Source organism: Stegastes partitus, unplaced genomic scaffold (genome assembly GCF_000690725.1).
Source record: "Stegastes partitus isolate 25-593 unplaced genomic scaffold, Stegastes_partitus-1.0.2 Scaffold1477, whole genome shotgun sequence".
NCBI lineage: Eukaryota > Metazoa > Chordata > Actinopteri > Pomacentridae > Stegastes > Stegastes partitus.
This window is the reverse complement of record NW_007579208.1, coordinates 16,057-31,895: the sequence shown is the minus strand read 5'-3', so window position 1 is coordinate 31,895 and position 15,839 is coordinate 16,057. Positions and strand designations below refer to the sequence as shown.

At 40.2% G+C, this 15,839-nt stretch overlaps 1 protein-coding gene across 5 annotated transcripts in view; it reads left to right on the top strand.

Annotated features, from left to right (window-relative positions):
• The window catches only part of asph (aspartate beta-hydroxylase), a 31,889-nt gene continuing 16,050 nt past the window's right edge, over window positions 1-15,839 (top strand). For 2 of the 5 annotated variants that reach the window (XM_008299884.1, XM_008299883.1), the window contains exons 1-4: window positions 7,364-7,617; window positions 9,277-9,435; window positions 10,436-10,480; window positions 11,749-11,817. In XM_008299884.1, the coding sequence (XP_008298106.1) occupies window positions 7,533-7,617; window positions 9,277-9,435; window positions 10,436-10,480; window positions 11,749-11,817 (358 nt within the window). In that variant the 5' untranslated portion in view covers window positions 7,364-7,532. Of the gene's footprint in view, window positions 420-4,656; window positions 4,769-7,363; window positions 7,618-9,276; window positions 9,436-10,435; window positions 10,481-11,748; window positions 11,818-15,839 lie in introns of those variants that run through there. The other 3 variants (XM_008299885.1, XM_008299887.1, XM_008299886.1) reach the window with 3 other exon arrangements.

The window sequence follows — 15,839 nt, the reverse complement described above, 5'->3', positions numbered from 1 at the left end:
TGAGATTTAAATTTTAAAATGGTGTGGAGAAAAAAAACAGGGAAACAACGCGATGCCAGGGGATCAACCATCTTGCCACGTTCCAGTGGAGCGAAGGAGGCGGGACAAAGATAAGACTATCCACACGGTTGAATAAGCCCAACGCCTCTCGAATCCCATTGGCCATGAGCGCCTCCGGCCCCACCCACTTTTGCCCAACAACACTCTGATTGGCTGGGAGAGCTGTCAGTTACAAAGTGGACGGGGTTTCTTTGGTTCTGAGTTTTATGAGTCAGGAGGAGAAATTTTGATTTCTTTTCGCTGGTAGAAATAAAGCCCCACGGGTGCTCCGGTCCTCCTCTTCTGCTCTTGAGCCCACAGCTGCCAGAAACTCGCCATGGCTTCCAAGAAAAACGCTAAAGTGCACGTAAAATCAAAAGGTACGTCGCTGCTTCTCGTGTTGTGTCATAGGTTGCAGTGGTAGCGGATGATGATGCGTTCAGCTTTCACTGGCAGGCCTTTCAAAGTTAATCGGGTGTCAAAGCTGGTATTTCATTCAGGGCGCTAGCACTGGTTCGCTAGCTTCATTTAACGTCAGAAAACAGCATTGACGTGTTGTTTTCTCACAGTAAATTGATTTTTTAAGGGTTTATGGTGCACTCTTTATTCACACCGCTTCGTTAATATTACTGCGTTTACACGTCAACAACAGATGCTACGTCGACGTTAAGCTAGCTCTGCTTTCAGTCAGCAGACGTTATATATCAGAAATGATTAAGCCTCACTGCTCGTGTGTAGTGTTTTTTAAATTAAACTGGGCTGCTGTTACGCGGAGCTGTTTACCCGGTGTCCGTCCCGGTTGACCATGGCGACTCCAGCTCCAGGGGGGATTACTCAGCAACGCCGCTTCGCACGCGAGAGATAACGTTCTCCCGTGCGGCTTAATAACCATTTTTTCCCAGAGTTCCGTTGGAGGCTTCAGGCCCAACAGCGGGTCCGAACCGTAGCGACGCTGCTCCGGCGTGCGCACCCCGCCCCCAGCTCGGTCCAGTCACTTTTCCAAATGCTCACGTGTCAGTATAGGAAACCGGGGGTGGGGTTATCCACGGAGCCCCGGGGGTGTCCCTGCTCCCGGACCCCCTGCAGGCAGGCAGGCAGGCAGGCAGGCGGGCGGACGGGTACGGAGCTGCTGCTGCTGCTGCTGTATTTATCTTTATTGTTAAGAGCGTCGCCTGCAGCTCCATATCGTGCACTTGGATATTTAACTCCATGGCACCAATCCAGTGTGCTATAAATCAATTAAACAAGCCCAACTCTTGCTCGAAAACGCTGTGACGTTCAAAACTCCTGCAGAATTAAGTTTAGAATTTGGAATACACTTTACATACATTGTTTTTAGATTTATTGTCTCCTATGTGCCTTACAGTTTCGTACTTCATTTTACAGTTGCTGAGTAAGACAGTAGTATCTGTGAGGCTGACACGTGGCTGTGGCTAGATGTTGTGTATGTTGGTATAAACTATAAGAGGCATGTGTGGTTGAACTTCAGAGTACACACTGTTCTCTGACGGCTACACTCAGCTCCCAGGTCCCACTATTGTACATTTTAACTGGATGCTAACTACACAACTGCACAGAAAAGAATGTTTGCCATAGGACTCGTTTACACCACTTAAAATGTTAAATTTAAACCTCTTTTGCTGCCTCTGTTGTTGCTGGGATGCAGCGCGCAGCGATCAAATCTGCTGACGAATGATTTAGATGGATAACTGGCGGGGATGGTGCACAGACAACTAACGCAGCTTTAAAATGTGCACCGTTTTCCCCCTCTGCATTTGTAGTGATAGTAGCTTAAATCTGCAGATTCTCCTACGTTGTTGGAAATAAAAGAGCAGTGTGAAGGTTGGAAAGGTTCAGGGAACAAAATGTTCAGTTTTTTTACGGATCTTTTTCTTGACCCCGCCCACCACAGTCCCAGTGCGTGGATGTGTGGTTCAACTGGGTGACAAAGGACCAAGCCTCAAATACAAAAGGTTTAATGCATGAAGAAAGCACGCTCTCTGAATGAGAAAATTACCATTTCCAGCAAAAGGCAGCGTTGCTTTACTTTAGCTTCCCCTGTGTACATGTGTTTGCTGTTTTGGTTCCATGATTAATGTACATAATGTATTCTAAGTATACCCCACATTTTTTCATTTGACCCACTGTATTGCTACAACGTGCTGTGACGACAGTTAGTTGCATAATATATCTTTTAGCGTTGCAAATGTAGCCTAGTAGGTCATAAGCACAGCAGTTCATAACAGAGTACAGCTTTGAAGGATACACACTGGGTTTAACCACGCTGGAATGAGAGAATATTTAACCTAAATATTCACATACCCCAAATGTAGGTCTGTATCCCAAACCGCTCCTGGTCAGGGACTCTCTTAAATTTAATTTAACATGAGACAGTTCACTGATTTAATTGCCATTTAGTGGTGATTGTAACTCATTATTATTCATGTTTTTATTGTTCTTATTGTTTTAGCTGCGTGTCTCATTGTTATTTCTTTCACTCTTTTAAGCATTTTGAAATTTAGTTTTTATCTGATATATCCATGTATTCCTCTTTTATTACTGTTTGATTTTAGGTGTGCCTGCATTCATTATATGTGACTCAGAGCCATTAAATAAGACAGTCGCCCCTCAATGTGTTCTGACGTTTTAAAAGAATGAAATTAAATTGATTTTTTTCACTGTTCAAACTGTTATACTAAGTGGATACTAAGTGAGGTTGTCGGCAGCTGTGGTGGGTTAACTGTGTAATCTATGACGGAAAGAGCAAGGCTGTGCACTTAGTCAGTGTTTATTTGAGTTGCATCATATGATCAAATACCGATGGTTGCTTATCAAACAAAAATTAGATTTGCACTACCAAGCCTACTAATAGTGTGTGAACTGTAAAACATCCTCCAGATGCTGTGAACAGCATAAGTTTGAATGTCTGAAAACACATGAAAAGAGGCTTATATGTACACTTCACCCATTTATTTGTTTGTCACATGGTCTTTTTACTTTTCTACATTGCAATCCCTCAGGGCATCTCCCATTCTTTCCCCCTCCAAAGGGCTGAGGGTTGCTCAAGTGTACAGAGACGGAAGGGTAACGGCTCCGTCTCTTCCTCTGAGACTGTTGTGTTGTGTTCTTTGCATTTGCAGAGTGTGTTGTTTTGCTTAGCTTAATCCTGTACACCAACATGTAACCTTGCATGACAGTGCAGTGCTGTGTGTATCTGTGTCAGAGACTCAGTTTTGGCTTTCGAGATGCAGCATGCTGTTTGCTGTTGAATCAAACTGTACAGTACAAGTTCAAATATGAGTAGTTTAGTGACGAGTTTATTCTTGATTGAAGATACTTTTTATAACTCTGAAAAGGATGTTCAAATCCCCAGGGTTGTTATAACTAAACTCTCCTTAAAACAGAGTCTGATGTTGGGCAGATCTTTATGATTTTGGTGTTGCTATCCTGGGATGTGACATGCTGCATTTAGTTGTTTAAAAGCCTTACTACAAAGAAATTGGGAGTGCTCGCACAGTATCTGGAAGTAGTTTCCAGTGCATCCTGGGGATTCTGGTATTTTTAAGTAAAAGAAAACTTTGCAGCTCTTCATTAATTTCTTGTGGTAAACTCAAAAGGTACGAGGTTGCCTCTGTGCCTAGTTTAGCATTGCAGGAGAATATCTTTGCTTTAAGAAAATCCTTTAAGTAAGCACACTTGATTTGAGGACACTGAGATAATTGGCCTGAAAGCACCGCATGCAGCATAAAATGTTAACCTTTAATCACTGTGCTACTATAGTTCCCATTTGTATTTTGCACTGCATTTGCTGCTTCCCATTCCTGCTAGTTCTTGTTTATCAGGACAGTTTAGGTCCTCCTAAATTGAAGATCTAATAGACGCCTGTCTGCAAAGCCAAGTATTTTCTGTTACCATGTTACTGCATAAACATACAGTACATAACAAGTAGCACAAGATATTGTTATTAATTTCAGTTTGTGCTGTTTTCAGCTTGTTTTCACTGAGTCAGTGATAAAATTTAATTAGTTTGTCACTAGCGTCAGCAAACATCTTGAGCTAATACTTTTGATTTTCTGGGGATTTCTCACAACAATGCCAGGCATGGGATTTGTTTCCTGCCCTTTTTGTGGTGCCTTGACCACCGCCTCCATCACTGGAATGTACTGTGCACCACTGAATGCACTGTCCACTGTCAGTAGATGAAGTTTGGCGCTAGGTGGATGCTACTTGTTGGATTTTCCTGAAATGTACTTGCTTAAAGTCAGGAGAACCTTAACATAGCGATTCCAATATGGCTATAAAGCACACGTTTGAAGAAATTTCTTCCTAGCTAGTAAAAATCTGTGAGTTTTCACTTCACTCCAAAAAAGTTGTTTTTAAAGGTGGGGCAGGGTCAGAGGCTGTCTGCAGTGTCAAAGGTTAGAGAATTTGTAGAGCTGGAGATTTCTGAAGGGTATACAAACCTACATGTGTGTATGCACGAGGATGAACGCATGTTAAAAGCCTGAGGGAAGAGAAGTTTGAAGGCGGTGCACAGCAGCCCTTACATAAGCCTCAAAAGGAGTTACTCGGACTGAACAATGTGTACAGAGAGCCACAAAGAAGAGACTCGGCGGAGAGAGGTTTCCATTTGTTTGGAGAAGACTGAAAGTGTGCGTGTGTGTAGTGTGTGTGTATGTGAATTAGCTGCTGTGTTGTATGAAAATGGACAGTCTAGAAGAACAACGTGGTATGTTATTGCATGGTTTTGGTGTTTCTGCATTGCTGTTTTGTTCTGGTGTGTGTGCATGCATGGAGGTGTTGAGTGGCAATTTCTTTGTGTGATCACATGTGTGAAGAATATACAGATTAGCTTGTGTCACTATGTATGTTTTTCATGAATATTCAGAGCAGCAAATTGGTAGTTTTTTGCACCAGCGTGTCTAATGTAATACTGATACTTTTATAGGGTCTGAACTTGTTGCTAGTTCTTTGATAACAAGAAGTACTTAATTTTGAGGTTTTTTTTAGTTTGGTGTATTTACGTGTTCTTTATTGTTTGCTTTTATTAGCTTTGGTGTAGTTTGTAAGTGTTGGGTGGATAAGAACAAGAACAACACTCAACTAGCCCTTGTTCTATTCACTCTCCTACTTACTGACCCAGGTGCTGCTAATTCCATAAACAATAACCTCGATGTGTAAACTTGAATTTCTTGCTGTGTCAAATATGTTGTTGCACAGGTACTGTTTGCTGGGACAGTGTGAGCCACGTGGCCCACTTTCTAGTTAGGAATGTAGAGCTATAGAGTGTAGCATGCCAGTCATCGTGAGTAAATGCTTGCAGTGCGTTACAGTGTGAGCAGATTGCGTTTTGATCAGGATCACATTGTTTCATTATGTTCTCAAGCACATATGCTCAACACAACAAGCATTGGAATTTTTTGTCATGTAAATTTATTCTGCTGACAGCTGTTTGTTGTTGCTCTATTTGATGGATTCAAACCATGCTAGGATTTAGTTTCAGTGTGCATCCTTTTACAATATATTGCCAATCCCCAATGTCTATGGATGTGTATGTGGTCTCTGTTAAATCAATTTCCTTCCACTAAGCCAAAGTTTGAGATGCATGCTAGAAGAAGTAAACAACTTTCATTTGGTGGTTAAATATAATTGCCACATTAGTGTGATTTACTTTTTGGCAAAGTTGAAACCTGTGTAGCCACAATATAGTTTTTTATGGTTTTATCAATATTGAACAAGCTGTTGTGTTTACTTTACAGTCAATATAATAATAAAATAACTGAAAAAGCATTTTGCCAAATGCAAAGTCGATCAGTTTATCATTTCAGCAGTATTGTTAAGTAGTTGTAGCTGCTCTTGCAAACTCAGAGTAAATCAGTTAGTCCATATCCAAAACGAGAAACATGTCATAAGGAAGGATATTTTGGTACCAAGTTGATGCCAAAATTCTGAAAACATTGTGGTACTTCTTTTGCTATTGGCCAGAAAATGCCAGAGGTGCCATAGATGCGGTAGGTTTGTGAATGAGCAACATGTGGAACACATCATGTCTGCTGAAATTTGTGGGAGGAAAACCCCACGTAGAGTCACAGAAGGGAGACATTTAATGAATCAGATCAGGGACGAGTTGAAGAAGGCAACCTGTGTCAGAGTATGTGGAACAAAACAAAGAAGTTGTCTTAAACTTTTCTAAGCACCTCAATTAAAAACATGGCAATATCCTGAAATGTTCCTGTTTGTGGATTCAACAGCTGCATCTACTGTAGCAATCATCCACAAACAGAGCCTATCCCAGCTGACTGAGGGTGAAGGCAGGGGACACCCTGGACAGGTCACCAGTCTATCACAGGGCGTGTGCACGAACAATAACAGCAATATATGCAATTTCGTTTCATTTGTGACCATTTGGTAGACAGAAATGGTCATTATGTTTGAGTAAGTGAAGCTCCAATTAACAAAACCTGTTAAAAAATCATTGGAAAAAGTCTCTTGATCGATACCCCACATGCCTTGAGTTCAGTTCGAGCAATTCTGTAAGATGTTACTCATAACCTGAACAAGTGCTGCTCCTAATGTTCTGAGGCTCACATTATTACTGATTAGTCTGGCAAAATATAATGTTGTGCTTGTGTGTGTCAGCATACTGTGTATGCAGAAAGTTGTTATTCATCAAGAGTATGCTTTGAAATCAAGCATTTCACTGACTTGCTGTTTTGGTATCTAGAGATACTGGATAGTGTAAAATATAGTGGTTTTGGTTTTGACTACCAAATTTCAGGCTTACCACGTCTACAATAGAATCTCTTTCACTACCCAGATTTGGAGTGTATTTTTGTTTTCATCTTGGTCACTCATGTCAGTGTAGCCTCTTGCTGCACTACTCTCCCTGTTATGGTCCAAGCGTTCTGTTTCCTTGATTTAACTTTAGTTTCCTGTCTTAATACTTAAAGCCACATACTAACTTGCTGCAAACCTTCTACCCACGAAACAGACATCAGCCCAGGTGTGAAGAGCAGCAAGTACAAAATGAAGGTTGTTTTTATTGCCCCACACGTCACAGTATCACAATACATCTAGTGAAATATGACTTTCTAATCTTCCATATGAGGCAGAGGAGAGAGAGGCAGTCCTTTGCAGCTGGCAGCGCTGGGCCTGTCTAGCAGTGATGTTAATGCCTGTGTTCTTTTCTCTCTCTGTATGTCAGGGCCAGCTGATCTAAAAGCACTATAAATAGCTTTCTATGACCTCCAGAGCCATATCAGGCTCTGGAGAAAAAAAAAAAAAACAGTGACAGAGAGCTGGGATGACTGACAGATGAGTAAGAAAAAGAAAGCCAGTCAATGTAGAAAGAGGGAAGGGCCAGATAGGGACACGGAGGAGGTGAGAGAGAGGGAGGCAGAGCTGCTCTTTCTCTTAGCTGGGACTGCAGGCTCTCTTTGGCTAGTTAAACTCTTGTTTAGTTAGTCAGCGAGCCAGGCCGTCACACGGCAGGGATGGGCGATCCAGCGACCCTGGTAGAGTCCGCCACCCCTCCTGTCGTCACGGCGGTCCCTACTGTAATCGCTGGGGAAATGCAAGGTGAGGAACCCGCCTGCTCAAGGCCTGTTGACCGGACAGCTGAGAAGGACAAAGCGGCATGGAGGTCATTGTGGGGGCCTGGTTGTTGGTTTCAAGGTGAAGGACCGAGGTCTCCTGAATCTCCAGTTTTTTGTCCAGGATCCAAGATCTCAGCGTACTGGTCGTGTATTAGATTTCTCTGTAATTCGTTCAGTGAGTGATCCATCGGTAGCGCATAAACACGTCTTAAATTGTGACCACACAGTAAATATGTAACTAAATAGTGGGTTTAAGAGATTCCTAAGTTTGGTAACATTTAGCCATGTCCTGTAACTAATTTAACTTAAAATAATACTACTTCCACATGGTGAGGGTGGATTTGTTTATTTTTTTACCACATTCGTGTGCACTTTTAGATTAATACAGAGCAGTGTTAAGGCAACAAACCATGTTCTCCTGCTTTTTGTGCTAAACTGGGCTGAGCAAACAACACACAGATCTCTGATGTACAATCAGACAAACGGAGATGATATTCATATTATCTAACTCCGAGAAGATGTCACAGCACAGAAATCCCCAAAAGGTTGGAGATTTTAAGAGCATTATGTTTATTTCGGCTGGGTTGATGGATTTTCAGCTTAGTACAGTGTTTAGATTTAACACTGTGTGTCACTGTGCAGATGAAATGTTTGCAAGCGCCTGAGATTTGACCTAGCACCATGTAGCGGACTTTAACACCTGTTCATTCTCTCTGCCACTATTTTCTCCCTCTGTGCATTGTCGGATGTCATCGACACTCCTGGAATAGCTTCTTAGATGCGGTTTATTTTCCTGTTTCCACCGCGTCCAATTCTTTCTGCGGGGATTAGTGCACATACTGGAGCTGACATGATTCCTGACAGATTTGCACAGATTCAGTGTAAAAAATGGAGCATTTCATAGCTTCCTAACTTTTCTGTGTAGCGTAAAAGTCTGGCTACTTGGCTGGTTCTATAGCTTGGCAATGAAAAGGTCAACAAACTAAACTAAGGCCAAGTTAAACAAAAGATTATGTCATCCAGGTTCCTTGTTTGAAGAGATGTAAGCAAATATAACCAGTTTTAACGGATGCTTTCAGGTAGCACCATCACAAATTGCAAGTTGTTTTCTTTTCTAGAGACGTAACTCACTTCAGTTACATAATGCTGGAATTACTGTCTGTTGCTGTGATTCAGTGTTGTTGTGACTTACACCGTAGCCTTTTACAGCTCTGCTTTTTCATTTGTTCACTAACTGACTTTGTATTCACACTATAATAGCTTTTTGTCTGGTGGCTAACCCAGCTAGCATGGTTTAGCTCAAAGACAGCTGTCTAGATGGAATTCACACCTTGGAGATTATGTTTCTCCTATGCCAAGATGTGCACATAAGTGTATCAGACAAAAGCAGCTGTATTTTTTTTTTCTGAACTAATAATAATAATAATGATAATAATAATAATATAGTGAAACCTGCCAGCTTCTCAAGGCAAAGTATGGACTGTACTGTTGGTATTGCAACCGAAAACCAACATAAAGTTTCTGAATCAGTATTGGACCATCACGTTACTAGAACAGCTTGAATGCAGCATGAATGCCCGCAATGCAACATGTCAACTTTACTTATGAAACTGACATCGCTTGTGCTGTCTTTGTGTTACAGATGGAACTAAAACCCAGTCAGCCAGTAAAAATGGGAAGAAGGCGGACTCCGGGTCCAGCAGCAGCTTCTTCACCTGGTTCATCGTGCTGGCCCTGCTGGGTGTCTGGACATCTGTAGCCGTGGTCTACTTCGACTTGGTTGACTATCAAGGAGTTCTTGGTGGGTACACGGACATGCATTTAGCTTTTGGAGGAGCCAAACGTATTCATTCCAACTCATGCACCTCACTGTAAAGGTGTGGCAGCAACTAGTTTGGCTTTAGTCCTCATCTGGCCGCAGATGTAACGCCTGTCATCTGTCTCGAAAGTGAACTGCAACCCAGAATAAGAACCAGTTCAACTAGAATATTTACCCCTGTCAGAAAACTAACATCAAGTCAGCAGCTCTTACTAATCTGACATGAGTCTGCTTCAGTCCTCTGTCCTCCTTTTTTGTTTATTTCGCTGTCTAATCACAAGTAAACCAAATACTTATGCAAATATTATGCAAATCAGGTGCCAGAAAATGGCTGCAGATCAGCGTCTGTCAAATCAAGTGAAAGCAAAATGGCCCCAAAGAACAGGAGTTTGTTCGAGTGAGTTGCCCCTATTGAACTGTTAAGCATACTGACAAGTCAGTCAGACCCTTGAGAAACTTAACCATATACTGTGAAGGTTACCTTTGATTTGTTACTTGAAATGTGTTTTATATTTTTTGTTGTAGATTTTTGTATAAAGCAAGCACATAAAAGGACTTCTGCAAAAAGCAACGTTAACAAACACAATAATGAAAACTTTAAATTAGCACAGCTGCATATAAGGAGATGCATTTTTCTTAATAATATGATGGATGCGCCTCTAACAGCAGCATATATTCAGCTCGCCATAAAACACTCATGCAGTCATTGCTATCTCATTAGTCTGTTGCATGTAGATCCAAGTCTATACTGCAACTACCCTTCTTTAATCACGACGTTTTATTGATGTTCTGTTCCATGCATGCCTTCATCATCCTTGATCGCATAATGCTGTCTGTTACTAATCTGCACCACTAATGATAAATGAGACGTTTTTGTCTGAGTTGTATGTATCTGCTATTAATGTACGAAATATGAATCTGTTCTGTTTTATTCTTAATCTCGCTGTTGTTTCAATATGTATGTTTTGTGTTTTGCATGCAGACAAGGCTAAGGGCTTACAAATTAACCTGTCTGAGGCCTTGCAAGGTAAAAATCACAAGGCATACTTCTTACACCCTCTGTTAGAATAAATGACTGTTTTCTTATGTTCTTAGGTTGTGCTCTCAAGATGTTTCCCTCTATCCCTTACACTCTGTTTTCAGAGCCCAGATTTAAGGCAATAAATTCTCCAGATGTGCCTGGCTAACTGCCCCTTACTTGGTTTGGTCGTGAAATAATCTAAAGTACACAAAGGCCGTCTTTATTTATTTCTGTGTTGAAGAAAACGTGTCCCTCAAGACATGATTTTTCATTATGGCCATTATGGGCTGCTTGTAAAGCACCTCATTGTCTCTTTCATTTGTGCAAAACATTAATCAAGCCACTGCCTACTATAGAGGAAAAATCCAAAACTTGTTAACATCACAAGTGGAGGAAAGGAAAAACAAATTTCTAATTCAAGTCATCTTGAAATGCTTGTCTCAAAAGTTAGTTGAACACATCACAGGTGAGTGTTGCCTTAAATCTCATGTGGAAGGGCATCATTAAAATCTATCTTCCTTGTTCACCTGCAAAGGAAGATGTGAAGAATCTATGAAATCATTTTCCCTTTTCTACATACAGGTCTTTTGTTTGAATGACTTGTCTAACCTCTTCTTTCACTCTGCCAACTGGGTCAAATTATCTGTAGTTCACTAAGTGACCCAATTGAAATCATCATTCTTTAAAGTCGATAACACAAATTAGTTTGTCATTACTGCTGCTGACAGGTTCCACTTGTTCTTTAGCCACCCGGTCCTATTGTTTTCCATGTCCTCTCTATTTTATAAGAATTCACCAGGCTTTTGGCTGACTAGTTTTTGCAAATTTAGATTCAAGTTTCTCAGTTAAATTATGTACAATCCGTGATAGCACATCCTTCTATCAGTTAAACTACCTGTAGAAGTGCTAAATGAAAAGGAGTTTGTCTCCCACAAGCTTGGTGTATTTCTTTTAAAGAATAGATTCACATTGTTTTTACGTTGGTCCCAATAGACTTTTAACTAATTTAGACTACTGAAGCCTTGCATTGGCTTCAACAGAACCGTAGAATGCTTCTTTTTTTTTTTAAGCAGTAGACACTGTGGATCTTATCCATCACTCTCATTTCCTAATGACCTGAGAAATTAACAAATTAATATATTAGGATAGACTAAGCTAAAGTGTGAACCTTTCCTTCGGCATCTCTCTGTCTTGAATGTTGCATGTAAATGTTGTAAAATGTGTCCTTGTTACAACAAATCCTAAGTCTACATGTGTGTTTGTTGCCACTGTAGGTAAACTGGTGGCATACGATACAGACGGCGATGGTGATTTTGATGTCGAGGATGCTAAAGTTCTGCTAGGCAAGTCAATTTAACTCTGATTTACAACTAATTTTATTGTTTGCTGTCAGTGTCCTGCAGAAAGGGAAAGAAAAACAACAATCTGTATTATATCTGAAAATTGTGAAAGTTTCTGCAGGCCACTGATAATGTGTTATGTGTTTGTGAATTGCACAAAATGGCGGTTTGGGTTTCTTTTGCATGGCTGAAAATCAACTAGCTGACTGTTACATTAGAGACAACTCATCAGTGAAAACGACAGAAAAGCTGAGCTCCTCAAACACTTCAGTACGTTGGTGAAGATTTGTTAGTTTTCTTAATGGGTTTCTTGTCCGAAATAAACCTTGTGCTTCTTTTGATATTCCCACATTAAAAAAAATATTAAAGTCAAGATTGCTAAAGCTACCTGAAGTTTATGTCCCAACATAAAGAGGTAGGTGCTCTGTAATAGCGCTGTAACAAACCAGTGAGGTTTCATAAACAACCGGTTGTTATAGGATGGAATTACTGCGGTTATTCACTGTCAGGACTTGTTTTAAAAAACCTTCAACTAAAGGAGCGTTTCCACTTTTACTGTGGGACAGGAACTTTTGGAAGAATTAAGTTCCCCCACATGTATTTCCTCCTCCCCAAAAGTTCTGCTCTGAGGTACAAATTTCTTCTCAGGACATTTTAATGTGGTGTTCACGGCACTGAATGTCGCTGATTGATGAGGTATGCTCGGGTTTTCCACAGGATTCTTAAAAACCTGCAACCACAAACACATTGTCTGCTGAAGTTGGGGACTGAAAAGCATCAGGAAGGAGCACCCAATGTGATTTTACCACTAATGGATTGATTCATTTTGCAGAAGATAACATTTAAAAAGGAAATTGAAACTGTGGTGTTTTTGATATATATGCAGATTAAATAGGTCAGTTTTCACAAGACTTTGACTCACATGTAGACCTCTAGGGAACATTCCTGGACATCTGTTCTGCAGAGTTTAAAGTTCCTGGAAGTCTTGATGGAAAAGCATCTGCAGTATTGTAAGACAACTGAGAAGTTCAGTTGCCAAAATGGACAGTCCCTCTTTTACCTCCACTACGTTAGTGGTTTCCAGTGGAAATATCCTTTGTATTGTCTAGGTAGCACTGGGCTGACACCCTATCTGTGCTGTAGCTGTACAGTTTTTTTTTTTTTAAAGGGTCTCTCTTCTCTCTGTAAAGCTCAAGACACATTTTAGTTCCTGGTTGTCTTCAGGTGTTGTTGTCTCTGCATGTTTCACAGTTTTACACAGGATTTGTTTTTCTACTTTTTTTAAAATATTAGTTTTTAGAACTCACAGCAGTGTGAAACACTAGTTTTAACATGTCCCACCACACCTGTACGCAAAACAAATTTCAACAGAAGAGTGCTCATTTTGAACTTGGCATAATGAGGTGCTCTAAATAGCACCTGGATTGCCACCTGAATATTTGTTTTTGTACAACTTAATATCATGTGCTCAGAAAACTTGTTTCTCAGACTAAAGTCTGTCTTCATTCACATGGTTTTTTTTTTTTTGGTTTTATTTTTTACACATTTTTGTATAAAGCCATTGATGATCAAAAATAGATATTTTTTTGTGACTGAATTGTAGAATGGCACTCATGCTATATCTGAGTCAACAAGAAAACCTCTGTGCTCTCAAGAGGAACATTCAGATACTGTAATACACATAACAGTCTTTGTTAAAATTTTAACTCGTGTGACACTTAGCTACACTCTGTCCCATCTGAATCTGCCCTTCTTCAGAGAGGTGGCTCTTTCTCCCCAGTCTATCTTAAACCTTTCCACTTCACTAACATTCAGTTTTCCCCCTCTGTAACCGTTCCTACTGAAATTAGGGTTGGGCAAGGCCTTAAAACATTCCAGTCAGTCCGACAAACAGCAATTGCAGACAAATTCATGAAGGTGTGTGTGTGGTGCATACAGCTGGCAGGGGCAGTCCAACTCCACCACCCCAAACAGGGTTTTTCTGTTGTTGTTGTTTTTTTTTTTTAAGTGTCCAGTGGTATCAGATTAAGGAAGCCTCAGCTTGCAGCCTCTAAATTAGTGTTCTTCATTTGGACAAAGTCAACAGTGGAGTCAATTTTACCACAAAAGACCAAAAGCCACCCCAAACATTCTGCACGTCTGCCAACTATTTTTGTCATCCCACATCAATACAATATGTAATACGATCCTAATTCAAACAGGCTTACTTTAATACTGGGATGAGCCTTCCCTTTTTTCCTTTCTATTTGTAGTTCACGCCCAGGTTTCATAAAATTTTGGTTATGTGGTTTTGAGATGACTCTCTAAGTTGCTTAAGTTGAAACTGGAGTGAGTTTGTTTGCATGCAGTTTTGATCCAAAGCGGACAAATAATCTATTCCTCTGTCTGTTTTCTTGAAACTTCCTCTGCTTATCTTGTACGGCTCATACGTTTCTTTTTTCACCTAAAGCACCTGCTTCTTGCTCACTGGTCCCCACTCGTCTTATTGGTATTGATTTTAAGTTGTTGCTTATTCAGTTTTCTTTCTGTTTTATTAGTCACGCGCCTTTGTTTGATTAGAATTTGAGCAATTTATATTGTCTGTGCTTATTATGCTAGCTGGCATCAGATGCTACAATAGCCAAGCTATAGTGCTCTTACAAAAGTGTGAAGTGTTGCCATGTTGGTGACAGTTTCCACCCCTAAAAGCACAAAAGGTTGCATGTGTACTTTGTGTTTGTCCCCATTCAATGGCACTATTGCCATTGTGGTGCTTCAGAGGGATGCCAAAACATACAACACCTCATCTTGTGCATGAATAGTATAGCTGTTATGAGTATGTTTATGACTTATGTGTAGTGACTGCTTTATCATATAATTAGTAGCCCCCACGCGAGCAAGCAATTACAGCTTGGCAAGCTGCAGGAGGCTTGCGAACTGTGTAATGATCAACACTGCTCTAAATGAACAAACGGGTGGCGGTAACTTATGACATTAACAGATCAGACTGCACATCTACACACACAGTTTTTGATGTATGATTTGTGAATTTTAACACCAACTGATCTTGCAGCAACCACTAAAGACAGCTTATTTTAGTCATTATGAAAGACCAAAGTCAGTGACGGAAATCATTGGCACAAAAATGCATGATACGGCCCAATTTAGCTACTAGTTTCTATTAGTGCACACGTTGAATTGGACTTTACAGGTGAATTTTTTATCAATTTGAACACTCATGAAGGCAGACCATTACTTGAGCCAAATCAAATGATAAAAATAAGCCGAGAAACCAACCAGCAAGGGACTAACCCAACTGATGCCAGATGTATTCGTCCACTTGCTCGACCTTAACTAAAATTACCTTTAACAAATGGATTGTATTTGCTTCCTGGCATTGAAGTGCACACTCCCTTGCATACTTGTCTCTTTATTTCAATCCTTTTTAAAGCTTCCTCTTCCTATTGTCCTATTTCTGATACCTATTGTGTGTGTTTGAACAGGTCTCTCTTTAGCTTAACCCTATAAAGCCTGAATCATGAAATAATTGCCAGAAAAGTCCATTTTTTTCAGAAATGAAGTGTTTATTGAACCTTCTGACAATTAAAAAAAAGAAACAAACAAAAAGTAAAATATCAGTTTTTATATATGAGTTTTGATTTGTATAGTTTTTTTCTACATCCGGCATTTTGTGGTGCGTGAATTACTGATCCATGGTGGATTGTCCGTGCACTGAATGGGTCTGATTGTATACATCAAGTTTTTCAGGAAAAAAAAACATCACTGATGGTGTAGAGGTCTCAAAAACTCATGAATCAAATAGGATTCACTTTGCGTTACAGGGTTAATATCTTACAATGTCAGAAAAACATGCAAACATAAATCTGTCTATTTTTAAAGACACTTTAATGGCGACATACATTTTACTGTAAAACTGCTAAACGAGTTCTTCTGGCTTTTTTCCGTGCTGATAAATAGCATTGTTCATCTTCAGGCCTTTCTATAAATCATTTTCTTACAGTAGGTATTGCCAGCTGTGCTTCATG